At 47.1% G+C, this 16,633-nt stretch overlaps 1 protein-coding gene across 1 annotated transcript in view; it reads left to right on the forward strand.

The window, feature by feature from the left end:
• The window catches only part of slco4a1 (solute carrier organic anion transporter family, member 4A1), a 58,321-nt gene extending 45,296 nt beyond the window's left edge, over positions 1-13,025 (forward strand). Inside the window, exons 11-12 of the mRNA XM_084479317.1 lie at positions 291-439; positions 12,457-13,025. Coding sequence (XP_084335443.1) covers positions 291-439; positions 12,457-12,627 — 320 coding nt within the window. The 3' untranslated portion in view covers positions 12,628-13,025. The remainder of the gene's footprint in view (positions 1-290; positions 440-12,456) is intronic.
• Positions 13,026-16,633: the final 3,608 nt, after the last annotated feature.

Genomic DNA, 16,633 nt, shown 5'->3' on the forward strand with positions numbered 1-16,633 from the left:
CCTGTGCTCTTTGTTTCATAATCATACGTTCAAAGCTGTTCAGTGTTTCCACTGAGAGCCCATACAGCCGTGCTATAGCTTTGAGCATGGCTCCAAGCGCGCCGCTCCTGGGTTGTCTGGGGTACCGCCCTCTTTACATTAAAGTTCACATTCACCAATTGAACCATTTCAAACATTACAATGGAAAGAACTCACGTAAACTGAAAGACTACGTCACAATAGTCTTATTCTTTGGGGAGAACCCTGCACAAACACACATATCCACATGACCCTCTGTTTGCTTTGTTTAGGTAGTGTCCCCGGGCCCATAGCGTTTGGATCGGTGATCGACTTGTCCTGCCTGCTGTGGCAGGATAAGTGTGGAGAGCAGGGCTCCTGCTACCTCTATCAGAACTCGGCCATGAGCCAGTACACCCTGGTAACTGGGATCATATATAAGGTACAGTATATATATATCAGCACCAAATGGATTTATTGGTGTTTTAACACATTTTTTGGTTTTTCCAAATGGACTAATCCTTGCTGTGTTTCTGAGTTGTCCATACTAATACAGCTCCAACACATTTAGAAGCCACCAGAACCTTCTACTCAAAGGAGAATTTCACTGGTGGAGACATGAATCTGTATTGAAAGTGGGTCATATATTTAGTCGAATAGAAACATACATTTCTAATTTGGTGCTGTCTTGACCGAGAAAAGGCAGACAGTGACTTTTTGGCGCTTGTGGATTGAAGACGACAACTCCCACAATGCCAATCAGCGTTCACTCCCTGAGGGACGTAACATAACAGCCAATCAGCGTTCACTCCCTGAGGGACGTAACATAACAGCCAATCAGCGTTCACTCCCTGAGGGACGTAACATAACAGCCAATCAGCGTTCACTCCCTGAGGGACGTAACATAACAGCCAATCAGTGTTCACTCCCTGAGGGACGTAACATAACAGCCAATCAGCGTTCACTCCCTGAGGGACGTAACATAACAGCCAATCAGAGTTCACTCCCTGCAGTCCAGAGTGAATCGCAGCAGGAGGAGAAAGTGATTGTTGCCGTTTAGGGACTCCCGGAGCTCTATATCTAAATAATATAATAATATATCTAATAGGTATCTATATAATATAATATTACGGCCAAAAGCTGTGTTCGCCTTCAGATGATATTATGAATTCAAGACTATGTCATGTTCTCGGACGTCTCTGGTACTTCCACAACATGTAAAGACTCGTAGTGGGGGTTATAGTAGTGGGGGTTATAGTAGTGGGGGTTATAGTAGTGGGGGTTATAGTAGTGGGGGTTATAGTAGTGGGGGTTATAGTAGTGGGGGTTATCGTAGTGGGGGTTATAGTAGTGGGGGTTATAGTAGTGGGGGTTATAGTAGTGGGGGTTATAGTAGTGGGGGTTATAGTAGTGGGGGTTATAGTAGTGGGGGTTATAGTAGTGGGGGTTATAGTAGTGGGGGTTATCGTAGTGGGGGTTATAGTAGTGGGGGTTATAGTAGTGGGGGTTATAGTAGTGGGGGTTATAGTAGTGGGGGTTATAGTAGTGGGGGTTATAGTAGTGGGGGTTATAGTAGTGGGGGTTATAGTAGTGGGGTTATAGTAGTGGGGTTATAGTAGTGGGGGTTATAGTAGTGGGGGTTATAGTAGTGGGGTTATAGTAGTGGGGGTTATAGTAGTGGGGTTATAGTAGTGGGGGTTATAGTAGTGGGGGTTATAGTAGTGGGGGTTATAGTAGTGGGGGTTATAGTAGTGGGGTTATAGTAGTGGGGTTATAGTAGTGGGGGTTATAGTAGTGGGGGTTATAGTAGTGGGGGTTATAGTAGTGGGGTTATAGTAGTGGGGGTTATAGTAGTGGGGGTTATAGTAGTGGGGTTATAGTAGTGGGGTTATAGTAGTGGGGGTTATAGTAGTGGGGGTTATAGTAGTGGGGGTTATAGTAGTGGGGGTTATAGTAGTGGGGGTTATAGTAGTGGGGGTTATAGTAGTGGGGGTTATAGTAGTGGGGGTTATAGTAGTGGGGGTTATAGTAGTGGGGTTATAGTAGTGGGGTTATAGTAGTGGGGGTTATAGTAGTGGGGGTTATAGTAGTGGGGGTTATAGTAGTGGGGGTTATAGTAGTGGGGTTATAGTAGTGGGGTTATAGTAGTGGGGGTTATAGTAGTGGTGGTTATAGTAGTGGGGGTTATAGTAGTGGGGGTTATAGTAGTGGGGGTTATAGTAGTGGGGGTTATAGTAGTGGGGTTATAGTAGTGGGGGTTATAGTAGTGGGGTTATAGTAGTGGGGGTTATAGTAGTGGGGGTTATAGTAGTGGGGTTATAGTAGTGGGGGTTATAGTAGTGGGGTTATAGTAGTGGGGGTTATAGTAGTGGGGTTATAGTAGTGGGGTTATAGTAGTGGGGGTTATAGTAGTGGGGGTTATAGTAGTGGGGGTTATAGTAGTGGGGGTTATAGTAGTGGGGGTTATAGTAGTGGGGTTATAGTAGTGGGGGTTATAGTAGTGGGGGTTATAGTAGTGGGGGTTATCCTAGTGGGGGTTATAGTAGTGGGGTTATAGTAGTGGGGGTTATAGTAGTGGGGGTTATAGTAGTGGGGTTATAGTAGTGGGGTTATAGTAGTGGGGGTTATAGTAGTGGGGGTTATAGTAGTGGGGGTTATAGTAGTGGGGGTTATAGTAGTGGGGGTTATAGTAGTGGGGGTTATAGTAGTGGGGGTTATAGTAGTGGGGGTTATAGTAGTGGGGTTATAGTAGTGGGGGTTATCTCGGCCAGAGTCCTGCTGTGACCAGCACAATTTGGATGTGCGGGTCAGGTCACGCCTGAACAGTGCAGGTCGGTGGTGGGTTTTGCGATGGTGAGCCAGACTTCTCCGGTGCTGGATGTTATTCAGGAGTCAACGAAAACCGTCCACAGTGGTTCTTTTTTTGCACAGCAATCTAAAGCACCGCGCCAACACCAGGTAGTGTAATTCCCCGGCGTTCCATCTAATGTGTCTAATTTTCCTTTGGTTGCAGGTCGGGCGTCGATATCAATTTATAGCGGGTCTGGTCGGGTGCGCTATGTAATTCGCGGGTACAGGCGGGTGCGGGTTTGCAAAATAAGACCCGTGTATTGATTCTCGGCCATGGTGGAGAAGGAATCGGGGAAAGAAACTTTGGCTTTGACTCTGAAGTCCAGATTGAACCACGACTTCAGATTGATGTGGAAGGACCTGAGACGTCGGAGAACCCGACACAGTCGTTTATTCATAATATCATCCAGGCACACACAGCTTTTGGCCGTGATATTATATATTATATTATAGATGTCTATATATTATATTATATTATTTAGATGTAGAGCTCCAGGTGTTGTTTTAACAACTTTCTGCGTTTGTGTTTTTAATGATATGCCAATGATCTGCCTCTTTATCTGGCCAGTATTTAGATTTATTTTTTCCTTGGTAAAACAAACTTTTACATCCACAAAAACTTTTGGTCAATGTTTTGCTCAACCTTTTACTTATCAAACAGCTGTTCTAAATTATCTTGAAATAATCCATACCAAATCTAAATGAATTGCTATTCATCCATCATGCAATTCATTTTTGTTTGTTTAAAAAAAAAACATTTTAACATTTTAAAATTGTTTACATCTCTGCTTTTCTGTCACACTGTACCTGAAGTTCTTTGGCGCCCACCTCACATATTGAAAAAATGGGCAAACTTTCATAAAATACCCCTTTCTGTAGTTCAAGTAGTAGGTGTTACAACCTGGCTCAAGGCCACGAAAGACAAAAGAGTAAATGCATGACGTTTAATCAATGAAAAAGGAAATGTGCTCCAACCAAACCGAGCCAATCCAAAGTGTCCATCTGAAGGCCAGGGAGAGTGAGCCAACGGGGCAGGACTGCTTCATAGGCTCCCCGGCCAAGCCGGCACAAGTGCGCCGCAACTCACCTGTTGGTGTGGCTCCGCCCACCAGCTCAGAATACACCAGCAGCAACACAAAGGCAACGCTGTGGCCGTAACATAGGTTAGGTTTCACTCATTCACAAACTGCTTCCTAATGAGCAGTCATTTTCATTCCATGGGGGTAGTTAAAAATCGGTTTAAAAAAATCAGGGCAGTAAAAAACTCTGAATAACTTTCTGTAAATCACTGACATAATTATGTTACTTAGAAAAAATAAATTGACTATGTAGTTCATACTATATTATCTATATTATCTTTCCATCTAAGTTAATTATTATATATTATATGTATACCGGTATATATAATATATATATAATATATGCAGAAGTGCCAAAGTGACTCAGAACTTGCCGTAAAGCAGGACCTCTGGCAGTGACGTCATCTTTTTGAACAGATTTTTGGAACAGTTAAGTGAACTTAAAAAATGCAATATTCAGCGAGTGTATTATCTTAGCCCCCCCCCTTTTGAATGTGACGCTCAAATTACTTGACAAAAAATGACACCCTGAGAAAAGTGTAATTTGAGGGTGAAACCCGTCCACTCCCGTTCACTCTGCCCTCACCGGCCAGCGCCCTCTCATGGACACATGTCAGTAAAACCGGAAGTCACCAGAGAGCCAGTTCTCTTCATATCAGACATTCTCTGGTTAGACATTACATCAAGCGCCATCTTTTTATGGTTGACATTGCATGCATCGTAGTATCTTTCTAGCATTGTTTCATCATTCATAATGAAGCTAAATTTAGATTTGGAAGGTTATTTGAATGTCCTATTCTTAAGGGAGAACCTTAGTAACTTCATATGACACCTCAGTAACCATGCAAAAAAATAACATTTGTTTTGGAATTAATATATACGAGTTGTTGACATATTTCATGAGGCTTGTTTTGGGTCATGACACCGGCCATCATTTTACAACATGCTGGATCCGGTGAGAGCCCCATGGTGGTTGTTATTGTTGTTGAGGATTCCTAACCCTAACCCCTAACCCTGTTTATATAGCCCTTAATCATGGCCTTACAGGCTATATTTTATGACACCCCCTAACCCTAGCACTAAAAACTCCCTTAATTATCAAGGAAGAAATCTTGAGGAGTAAAAAACAGGTACCCGTCAACTACCTAGTGCTAACAGGTACCTGTCACTAGTGCTAACAGGTACCTGTCACTACCTAGTGCTAACAGGTACCTGTCACTAGTGCTAACAGGTACCTGTCACTACCTAGTGCTAACAGGTACCTGTCACTACCTAGTGCTAACAGGTACCTGTCACTACCTAGTGCTAACAGGTACCTGTCACTACCTAGTGCTAACAGGTACCTGTCACTACCTAGTGCTAACAGGTACCTGTCACTACCTAGTGCTAACAGGTACCTGTCACTACCTAGTGCTAACAGGTACCTGTCACTACCTAGTGCTAACAGGTACCTGTCACTAGTGCTAACAGGTACCTGTCACTACCTAGTGCTAACAGGTACCTGTCACTACCTAGTGCTAACAGGTACCTGTCACTAGTGCTAACAGGTACCTGTCACTACCTAGTGCTAACAGGTACCTGTCACTAGTGCTAACAGGTACCTGTCACTAGTGCTAACAGGTACCTGTCACTAGTGCTAACAGGTACCTGTCACTACCTAGTGCTAACAGGTACCTGTCACTACCTAGTGCTAACAGGTACCTGTCACTACCTAGTGCTAACAGGTACCTGTCACTAGTGCTAACAGGTACCTGTCACTAGTGCTAACAGGTACCTGTCACTACCTAGTGCTAACAGGTACCTGTCACTACCTAGTGCTAACAGGTACCTGTCACTACCTAGTGCTAACAGGTACCTGTCACTAGTGCTAACAGGTACCTGTCACTAGTGCTAACAGGTACCTGTCACTACCTAGTGCTAACAGGTACCTGTCACTACCTAGTGCTAACAGGTACCTGTCACTACCTAGTGCTAACAGGTACCTGTCACTAGTGCTAACAGGTACCTGTCACTAGTGCTAACAGGTACCTGTCACTAGTGCTAACAGGTACCTGTCACTACCTAGTGCTAACAGGTACCTGTCACTAGTGCTAACAGGTACCTGTCACTACCTAGTGCTAACAGGTACCTGTCACTACCTAGTGCTAACAGGTACCTGTCACTACCTAGTGCTAACAGGTACCTGTCACTACCTAGTGCTAACAGGTACCTGTCACTAGTGCTAACAGGTACCCGTCACTACCTAGTGCTAACAGGTACCTGTCACTACCTAGTGCTAACAGGTACCTGTCACTACCTAGTGCTAACAGGTACCTGTCACTACCTAGTGCTAACAGGTACCTGTCACTACCTAGTGCTAACAGGTACCTGTCACTACCTAGTGCTAACAGGTACCTGTCACTACCTAGTGCTAACAGGTACCTGTCACTAGTGCTAACAGGTACCTGTCACTAGTGCTAACAGGTACCTGTCACTACCTAGTGCTAACAGGTACCTGTCACTAGTGCTAACAGGTACCTGTCACTAGTGCTAACAGGTACCTGTCACTAGTGCTAACAGGTACCTGTCACTACCTAGTGCTAACAGGTACCTGTCACTAGTGCTAACAGGTACCTGTCACTAGTGCTAACAGGTACCTGTCACTACCTAGTGCTAACAGGTACCTGTCACTAGTGCTAACAGGTACCTGTCACTACCTAGTGCTAACAGGTACCTGTCACTAGTGCTAACAGGTACCTGTCACTACCTAGTGCTAACAGGTACCTGTCACTACCTAGTGCTAACAGGTACCTGTCACTAGTGCTAACAGGTACCCGTCACTACCTAGTGCTAACAGGTACCTGTCACTAGTGCTAACAGGTACCTGTCACTACCTAGTGCTAACAGGTACCTGTCACTAGTGCTAACAGGTACCCGTCACTACCTAGTGCTAACAGGTACCTGTCACTACCTAGTGCTAACAGGTACCTGTCACTAGTGCTAACAGGTACCTGTCACTACCTAGTGCTAACAGGTACCTGTCACTACCTAGTGCTAACAGGTACCTGTCACTAGTGCTAACAGGTACCTGTCACTACCTAGTGCTAACAGGTACCTGTCACTACCTAGTGCTAACAGGTACCTGTCACTAGTGCTAACAGGTACCTGTCACTACCTAGTGCTAACAGGTACCTGTCACTAGTGCTAACAGGTACCTGTCACTAGTGCTAACAGGTACCTGTCACTAGTGCTAACAGGTACCTGTCACTAGTGCTAACAGGTACCTGTCACTAGTGCTAACAGGTACCTGTCACTAGTGCTAACAGGTACCTGTCACTACCTAGTGCTAACAGGTACCTGTCACTAGTGCTAACAGGTACCTGTCACTAGTGCTAACAGGTACCTGTCACTACCTAGTGCTAACAGGTACCTGTCACTACCTAGTGCTAACAGGTACCTGTCACTAGTGCTAACAGGTACCTGTCACTACCTAGTGCTAACAGGTACCTGTCACTACCTAGTGCTAACAGGTACCTGTCACTACCTAGTGCTAACAGGTACCTGTCACTACCTAGTGCTAACAGGTACCTGTCACTACCTAGTGCTAACAGGTACCTGTCACTACCTAGTGCTAACAGGTACCTGTCACTACCTAGTGCTAACAGGTACCTGTCACTAGTGCTAACAGGTACCTGTCACTAGTGCTAACAGGTACCTGTCACTAGTGCTAACAGGTACCTGTCACTACCTAGTGCTAACAGGTACCTGTCACTAGTGCTAACAGGTACCTGTCACTAGTGCTAACAGGTACCTGTCACTACCTAGTGCTAACAGGTACCTGTCACTAGTGCTAACAGGTACCTGTCACTAGTGCTAACAGGTACCTGTCACTAGTGCTAACAGGTACCCGTCACTACCTAGTGCTAACAGGTACCTGTCACTACCTAGTGCTAACAGGTACCTGTCACTACCTAGTGCTAACAGGTACCTGTCACTAGTGCTAACAGGTACCTGTCACTACCTAGTGCTAACAGGTACCTGTCACTAGTGCTAACAGGTACCTGTCACTACCTAGTGCTAACAGGTACCTGTCACTAGTGCTAACAGGTACCTGTCACTAGTGCTAACAGGTACCTGTCACTACCTAGTGCTAACAGGTACCTGTCACTAGTGCTAACAGGTACCTGTCACTAGTGCTAACAGGTACCTGTCACTACCTAGTGCTAACAGGTACCTGTCACTAGTGCTAACAGGTACCTGTCACTACCTAGTGCTAACAGGTACCTGTCACTACCTAGTGCTAACAGGTACCTGTCACTACCTAGTGCTAACAGGTACCTGTCACTACCTAGTGCTAACAGGTACCTGTCACTACCTAGTGCTAACAGGTACCTGTCACTAGTGCTAACAGGTACCTGTCACTAGTGCTAACAGGTACCTGTCACTAGTGCTAACAGGTACCTGTCACTAGTGCTAACAGGTACCTGTCACTAGTGCTAACAGGTACCTGTCACTACCTAGTGCTAACAGGTACCTGTCACTAGTGCTAACAGGTACCTGTCACTAGTGCTAACAGGTACCTGTCACTACCTAGTGCTAACAGGTACCTGTCACTACCTAGTGCTAACAGGTACCTGTCACTAGTGCTAACAGGTACCTGTCACTAGTGCTAACAGGTACCTGTCACTAGTGCTAACAGGTACCTGTCACTACCTAGTGCTAACAGGTACCCGTCACTACCTAGTGCTAACAGGTACCCGTCACTACCTAGTGCTAACAGGTACCTGTCACTAGTGCTAACAGGTACCTGTCACTACCTAGTGCTAACAGGTACCTGTCACTACCTAGTGCTAACAGGTACCTGTCACTAGTGCTAACAGGTACCTGTCACTACCTAGTGCTAACAGGTACCTGTCACTACCTAGTGCTAACAGGTACCTGTCACTACCTAGTGCTAACAGGTACCTGTCACTAGTGCTAACAGGTACCTGTCACTAGTGCTAACAGGTACCTGTCACTACCTAGTGCTAACAGGTACCTGTCACTAGTGCTAACAGGTACCTGTCACTAGTGCTAACAGGTACCTGTCACTAGTGCTAACAGGTACCTGTCACTACCTAGTGCTAACAGGTACCTGTCACTAGTGCTAACAGGTACCTGTCACTAGTGCTAACAGGTACCTGTCACTAGTGCTAACAGGTACCTGTCACTACCTAGTGCTAACAGGTACCTGTCACTACCTAGTGCTAACAGGTACCTGTCACTAGTGCTAACAGGTACCTGTCACTACCTAGTGCTAACAGGTACCTGTCACTACCTAGTGCTAACAGGTACCTGTCACTAGTGCTAACAGGTACCTGTCACTAGTGCTAACAGGTACCTGTCACTAGTGCTAACAGGTACCTGTCACTAGTGCTAACAGGTACCTGTCACTACCTAGTGCTAACAGGTACCTGTCACTAGTGCTAACAGGTACCTGTCACTAGTGCTAACAGGTACCTGTCACTACCTAGTGCTAACAGGTACCTGTCACTACCTAGTGCTAACAGGTACCTGTCACTAGTGCTAACAGGTACCCGTCACTACCTAGTGCTAACAGGTACCTGTCACTAGTGCTAACAGGTACCTGTCACTAGTGCTAACAGGTACCCGTCACTACCTAGTGCTAACAGGTACCTGTCACTAGTGCTAACAGGTACCTGTCACTACCTAGTGCTAACAGGTACCTGTCACTAGTGCTAACAGGTACCTGTCACTAGTGCTAACAGGTACCTGTCACTACCTAGTGCTAACAGGTACCTGTCACTACCTAGTGCTAACAGGTACCTGTCACTAGTGCTAACAGGTACCTGTCACTAGTGCTAACAGGTACCTGTCACTACCTAGTGCTAACAGGTACCTGTCACTAGTGCTAACAGGTACCTGTCACTAGTGCTAACAGGTACCTGTCACTACCTAGTGCTAACAGGTACCTGTCACTAGTGCTAACAGGTACCTGTCACTAGTGCTAACAGGTACCTGTCACTACCTAGTGCTAACAGGTACCTGTCACTAGTGCTAACAGGTACCTGTCACTACCTAGTGCTAACAGGTACCTGTCACTAGTGCTAACAGGTACCTGTCACTACCTAGTGCTAACAGGTACCTGTCACTACCTAGTGCTAACAGGTACCTGTCACTAGTGCTAACAGGTACCTGTCACTAGTGCTAACAGGTACCTGTCACTAGTGCTAACAGGTACCTGTCACTACCTAGTGCTAACAGGTACCTGTCACTAGTGCTAACAGGTACCTGTCACTAGTGCTAACAGGTACCTGTCACTAGTGCTAACAGGTACCTGTCACTACCTAGTGCTAACAGGTACCTGTCACTAGTGCTAACAGGTACCTGTCACTAGTGCTAACAGGTACCTGTCACTACCTAGTGCTAACAGGTACCTGTCACTACCTAGTGCTAACAGGTACCTGTCACTAGTGCTAACAGGTACCTGTCACTAGTGCTAACAGGTACCTGTCACTAGTGCTAACAGGTACCTGTCACTACCTAGTGCTAACAGGTACCTGTCACTAGTGCTAACAGGTACCTGTCACTAGTGCTAACAGGTACCTGTCACTAGTGCTAACAGGTACCTGTCACTACCTAGTGCTAACAGGTACCTGTCACTACCTAGTGCTAACAGGTACCTGTCACTAGTGCTAACAGGTACCTGTCACTAGTGCTAACAGGTACCTGTCACTAGTGCTAACAGGTACCTGTCACTAGTGCTAACAGGTACCTGTCACTACCTAGTGCTAACAGGTACCTGTCACTAGTGCTAACAGGTACCTGTCACTACCTAGTGCTAACAGGTACCCGTCACTACCTAGTGCTAACAGGTACCTGTCACTAGTGCTAACAGGTACCTGTCACTAGTGCTAACAGGTACCTGTCACTAGTGCTAACAGGTACCTGTCACTACCTAGTGCTAACAGGTACCTGTCACTAGTGCTAACAGGTACCTGTCACTAGTGCTAACAGGTACCTGTCACTAGTGCTAACAGGTACCTGTCACTAGTGCTAACAGGTACCTGTCACTAGTGCTAACAGGTACCTGTCACTAGTGCTAACAGGTACCTGTCACTAGTGCTAACAGGTACCTGTCACTAGTGCTAACAGGTACCTGTCACTACCTAGTGCTAACAGGTACCTGTCACTAGTGCTAACAGGTACCTGTCACTAGTGCTAACAGGTACCTGTCACTACCTAGTGCTAACAGGTACCTGTCACTAGTGCTAACAGGTACCTGTCACTACCTAGTGCTAACAGGTACCTGTCACTAGTGCTAACAGGTACCTGTCACTAGTGCTAACAGGTACCTGTCACTAGTGCTAACAGGTACCTGTCACTAGTGCTAACAGGTACCTGTCACTACCTAGTGCTAACAGGTACCTGTCACTAGTGCTAACAGGTACCTGTCACTACCTAGTGCTAACAGGTACCTGTCACTAGTGCTAACAGGTACCTGTCACTAGTGCTAACAGGTACCTGTCACTAGTGCTAACAGGTACCTGTCACTAGTGCTAACAGGTACCTGTCACTACCTAGTGCTAACAGGTACCTGTCACTAGTGCTAACAGGTACCTGTCACTAGTGCTAACAGGTACCTGTCACTACCTAGTGCTAACAGGTACCTGTCACTACCTAGTGCTAACAGGTACCTGTCACTAGTGCTAACAGGTACCTGTCACTACCTAGTGCTAACAGGTACCTGTCACTACCTAGTGCTAACAGGTACCTGTCACTACCTAGTGCTAACAGGTACCTGTCACTACCTAGTGCTAACAGGTACCTGTCACTACCTAGTGCTAACAGGTACCTGTCACTAGTGCTAACAGGTACCTGTCACTACCTAGTGCTAACAGGTACCTGTCACTACCTAGTGCTAACAGGTACCTGTCACTACCTAGTGCTAACAGGTACCTGTCACTACCTAGTGCTAACAGGTACCTGTCACTAGTGCTAACAGGTACCTGTCACTACCTAGTGCTAACAGGTACCTGTCACTAGTGCTAACAGGTACCTGTCACTAGTGCTAACAGGTACCTGTCACTAGTGCTAACAGGTACCTGTCACTACCTAGTGCTAACAGGTACCTGTCACTACCTAGTGCTAACAGGTACCTGTCACTAGTGCTAACAGGTACCTGTCACTAATGGGAGCTGGGGAAGCCTCTTAGGAACCAAGGAGAGAGAACAGAGAAAGGTTTTATGTTTGGATTCAAATTGATCAGCAGTCCAGCTTGATTACAGGTGGATGTTTTAAAATGTGTAGAAGGCCGCTGAAGACCAGAGGGGCTGAGAAGGACAGGGGGGAACAATAAGGTCCTTTATGTACGAAGGTGCTAGCATTGAATAGGTAAGTATTAGCAATGTGAAATATGACCTGGCATCAGTTGAAAGCCACTAAACCATTGGAGGGAGGAGAGACTAGGAGTAATGTGGTCAACTGGTTCTAGTAAGGAGTCTAGTCTGATGATGATGATTCTTATTTAGCGTGAATCTGCCTCTCCCAGGTGATGGGGATCATATTCTTCCTGTTGGCCAGCATTCTTTACCAGCCCCCACCAGAGTCCCCACAGAGCAGCTGTGAGAGCACGGACCAGGGCGCTGGAGATATGGGGGACCTACCCATCAAGGACCTTCCACAAGATGGCGTCATTGCCAACCCACATGCTAGGTTTTGATCCAAAGACTCTCCCAGACTGCTGCCTTTGTGTTGTACGCATGGACATTATTGTGTTGGAGATGAGTGTTGGATGCTTGATTTTTGATGCACTCTGTATGTGTGCGTGTGTGGCAAGCCTGTGGTAACGATATTGTCTCATTAACAGAATACAAAAATGAACAACATTGCAGCACAGCTTTGCAGACTGAATAGCCTGTTGTGAGTCCTGCTTGTGTTTCCAGTGTACATTAGGGCCTGTATCTCCAATGATTCTTTTTGGTATGTAATGTTGAAATGGATTCAGAACTGTTCATTCCCTTTCATCTTATGCTGTTTATGATGTGTCGTCTGAAGGCAACCCATCCACGAGACCTGTGCATTGTAGTCCGTCCACGTCATGGTCCAAGCATTTTGGATGTTGGGAAGAAGTAATCCGTTTTTTGTGTTGACTCATTGTATATCCTTCTCCTAGCCAAAGACAACAAAGGGCCTTCGGCTGTTTTAAAGATTGACTAAAGGAAGTTGACGAGAGTGGTATAATATCATTATTATACACATTAGGAATGTCATTATATCTATGCCAAACCAAAACTTTGTAGAAATCCTTATAATAGGCTATAATAACTTTAACACCCAGCAGCACAAATATGGTCTGATAACATAAAGGAGCACATTTTGTTCATATCCACTGTGAAATATGAACGGTGCGCATCATTTTCTGGTGTTAAATAGCAATTAAGAAAATTTTTAAATAGCAATTAAGAAAATTTGGGAAAATTTTAATTGAGCTTGCTACCCACACAAGATCAGAAATGCATATCTGCACTTTAACCTAGCACAGTGAGCTACTCCAGGAGGTAGGATATGTTTTATATATTGGACTGGCCAAGGATGACCCACAATTGCCACAGCTTGAATTATACAAAGCATCTGTTATTTGGACCTATATGTAACAAACGATTGGCCAAAGTATCGTGCTCATGGACCTCTCAAATTAGATGTTTTTTTTTCCATCTTACCAACAAATAGCATTTCCCTTTAATATGCAATAACACAGTGGCCCAATACATAGTGCTTTTGTCTCATAGATCCAGAGTCCTGGGATTGAATAGTCTTACAGACTAAAATGTATACCTTTTACAGGCCTACTCCCCTAGGACTGCTCAGTTTCTAACTAAGGATGCTCGCGGCTGAGGTAGATGGCAGAAGAATGATGATCCAGCATCTACTGTGAACACCAGTCCTCTTACTTTTTCCATTTAATCATTCTTCCTGACATTTGAAAAACAATTATGTTAAATGTGTTTTCTTGAGTTATTCCGATTTTTTTAAACAATGACAAAATAGTTACCAACTTTTTCAAAATGTTTCTGAAAAAGTAAAATTTTCTATAAACAAAGTTGAACAATATATCTGTGTGCCTTGAATGAATTTGTGTGCTCACATGTTGTACTGGGAACAGCTACCCTGGAAATCCTCACGAGTTCTCGCGAGAGCACAATTTGAATTTGCTCAGCGAGTAACTCTGGGGACGAGCAATATACTCACTCCCCGATTCCCCTGGCCCAGAACATTAACCAATCACATCAGTCACATCTGATATAGGCGGGCCAAAAACGTTGCTGTTTTACCAACCGGATACGGCAATAGTCTTATCTATTGGTTAGCTCCGCTGGTCTGGATACGTCACCCCTTGTATTCTTCTGATTGGTCGTAGTCTTATCTAATTGCGTGCAGTGATATTTTCAAATGCATGCTTGGGGCCGCCCCTCGAGTTGGGCCGTTTTCATTACGCGTTGCCTGACCCTACAGCTTTCTAGATGTGGGTCTGGATTTCCAGGCTAGGGAACAGCAGAAATCTACAAAAAAGGGTAAACTATATAGTAATAGAATGAAACAAATAACTATTAGATTCAGGAGAAGCTAGAATTCAAACTTTTTATTGGCAACACATTTGGCGATTAGACGCCATCAAACGGTTCTTCATGGGGACGATGGATCTATGAAGTAAGCTGGGAGAGGAATTCCCCCTAAAAGATGTAATGAATGTATTATCAATCAGGGATCAGTGCGTGAGTTGGTGATTTGACTGCATCTTAAACACAGAAAACAATCAAGTGTTGGAGTGGCCCAGTGAGGGGACCACCCCAGCCTCTCAGGGTCAGGGTGCCCTGGTCGTGTCCGGGCTGCATCAGGGGCCATATCAGTGGCGGATTTAGGTACGGGAGACCCGGGCGGCTGCCCGGGGCGGCATTACAGGGGGGGTGGCACGAGCACACAAGAAAAAAAAATTCATTTTCTATTATTGATAATAGGGGGGGGGGGGGCACGGAGTGGGTCTCGCTCGGGGTGTAATCCGATGTAGAACCGCCACTGGGCCATATGGTATCTTGACTGCAGTCTCGATGGTCCATCCTGCCTGGCCCTGGAAGACACAGGGTCGATCTCCCTGCTACTTCCTGGCGTCCTCCCGGAGACCTCCGGCGCCTCCCTGGGGCATGGTCGCCGACCAACCATCATCTGACGACAGTAACGGGAGAGGAGGGCGGCCCGAGGGGGAGGGAGCGGTGCCTGGACTGTGGCACTCAGGTCCAGAGGAAGGGAACGGGGCCCTGCAACCCGCAAAGTATTCACAAGGTGGCAGCTCAGCAGCCCAGGCCACCAGCCGGGCACACATCACCGACAGCCCTGCCACTGCCGCCCTGCCCTCCACCCAGATGGCCCAGGCCGCCCTGCGCCGTGGCTGCGTTGGGTGGGCCGCCCTGCGCCGTGGCTGCGTTGGGTGGGCCCCCCTGCGCCGTGGCTGCGTTGGGTGGGCCCCCCTGCGCCGTGGCTGCGTTGGGTGGGCCGCCCTGCGCCGTGGCTGCGTTGGGTGGGCCCCCCTGCGCCGTGGCTGCGTTGGGTGGGCCGCCCTGCGCCGTGGCTGCGTTGGGTGGGCCCCCCTGCGCCGTGGCTGCGTTGGGTGGGCCCCCCTGCGCCGTGGCTGCGTTGGGTGGGGCCCCCTGCGCTGTGGCTGCGTTGGGTGGGCCGCCCTGCGCCGTGGCTGCGTTGGGTGGGGCCCCCTGCGCCGTGGCTGCGTTGGGTGGGCCCCCCTGCGCCGTGGCTGCGTTGGGTGGGCCGCCCTGCGCCGTGGCTGCGTTGGGTGGGCCCCCCTGCGCCGTGGCTGCGTTGGGTGGGCCCCCCTGCGCCGTGGCTGCGTTGGGTGGGCCGCCCTGCGCTGTGGCTGCGTTGGGTGGGCCGCCCTGCGCCGTGGCTGCGTTGGGTGGGCCTCGCCCCACAGCAGTGGCAGCAGCTGAGGCTGCGGCTTAAGGACTACGGGGACATCTTCACAGCCAGGGTGAGGACTGCAGGCGGACCAGGGGTGAGGACTGCAAGCGGACCAGGGGTGAGGACTGCAGGCAATTTATTCTAAAACTCACAGGTAACCAATGAAGGGCCGCAAGGATTGGTTTAATGTGGTCGCTTCTCCTAGTACGTGTTAAAAGCCTGGCAGCAGCGTTTTGAATCGGCTGCAGTCTTTGGATGTTTCGCTTGCTGATACCAGAATAAAGTGCATTACAATAGTCAAGTCTGGAAGAGATAAAAGCATGGATGACATTTTCTAAGTCTGCCAAGGAAAGGAAGGACCTGATCTTGGTTAGCTGTCTCAGTTGGGCAAAGCAAGACCGCAACACTTTGGTCACCTGAGCATCAAAGGACAACTCCTAACTCTTTACGAACATTCTTAGATAGGGCACCTAGACTAGAGGAAAGATAGTTAATGCTGCTAGTGCTATGGCCAGGGGGGGTAATTATAATCACTTCAGATTTGGAGTCATTTAGCTGCAGGACATTTTTGGACATCCAATTTTTTATTTCAGCAAGGCAGGACAAAATACATGAAACATCGGTGGTACCAGGCTTTAACGGGACATACAACTGGGTGTCGTCCGCGTAGCAGTGGAAATCAATGTCATGTCTATGCATGATTTGCCCCAGGGGTAGCATATAGTGAATAAGAGGGGACCCAGAATAGACCCCTGGGG

This window comes from Micromesistius poutassou, assembly GCF_964030765.1.
Source record: "Micromesistius poutassou genome assembly, chromosome: 15".
Classification (NCBI taxonomy): Eukaryota; Metazoa; Chordata; class Actinopteri; order Gadiformes; family Gadidae; genus Micromesistius; species Micromesistius poutassou.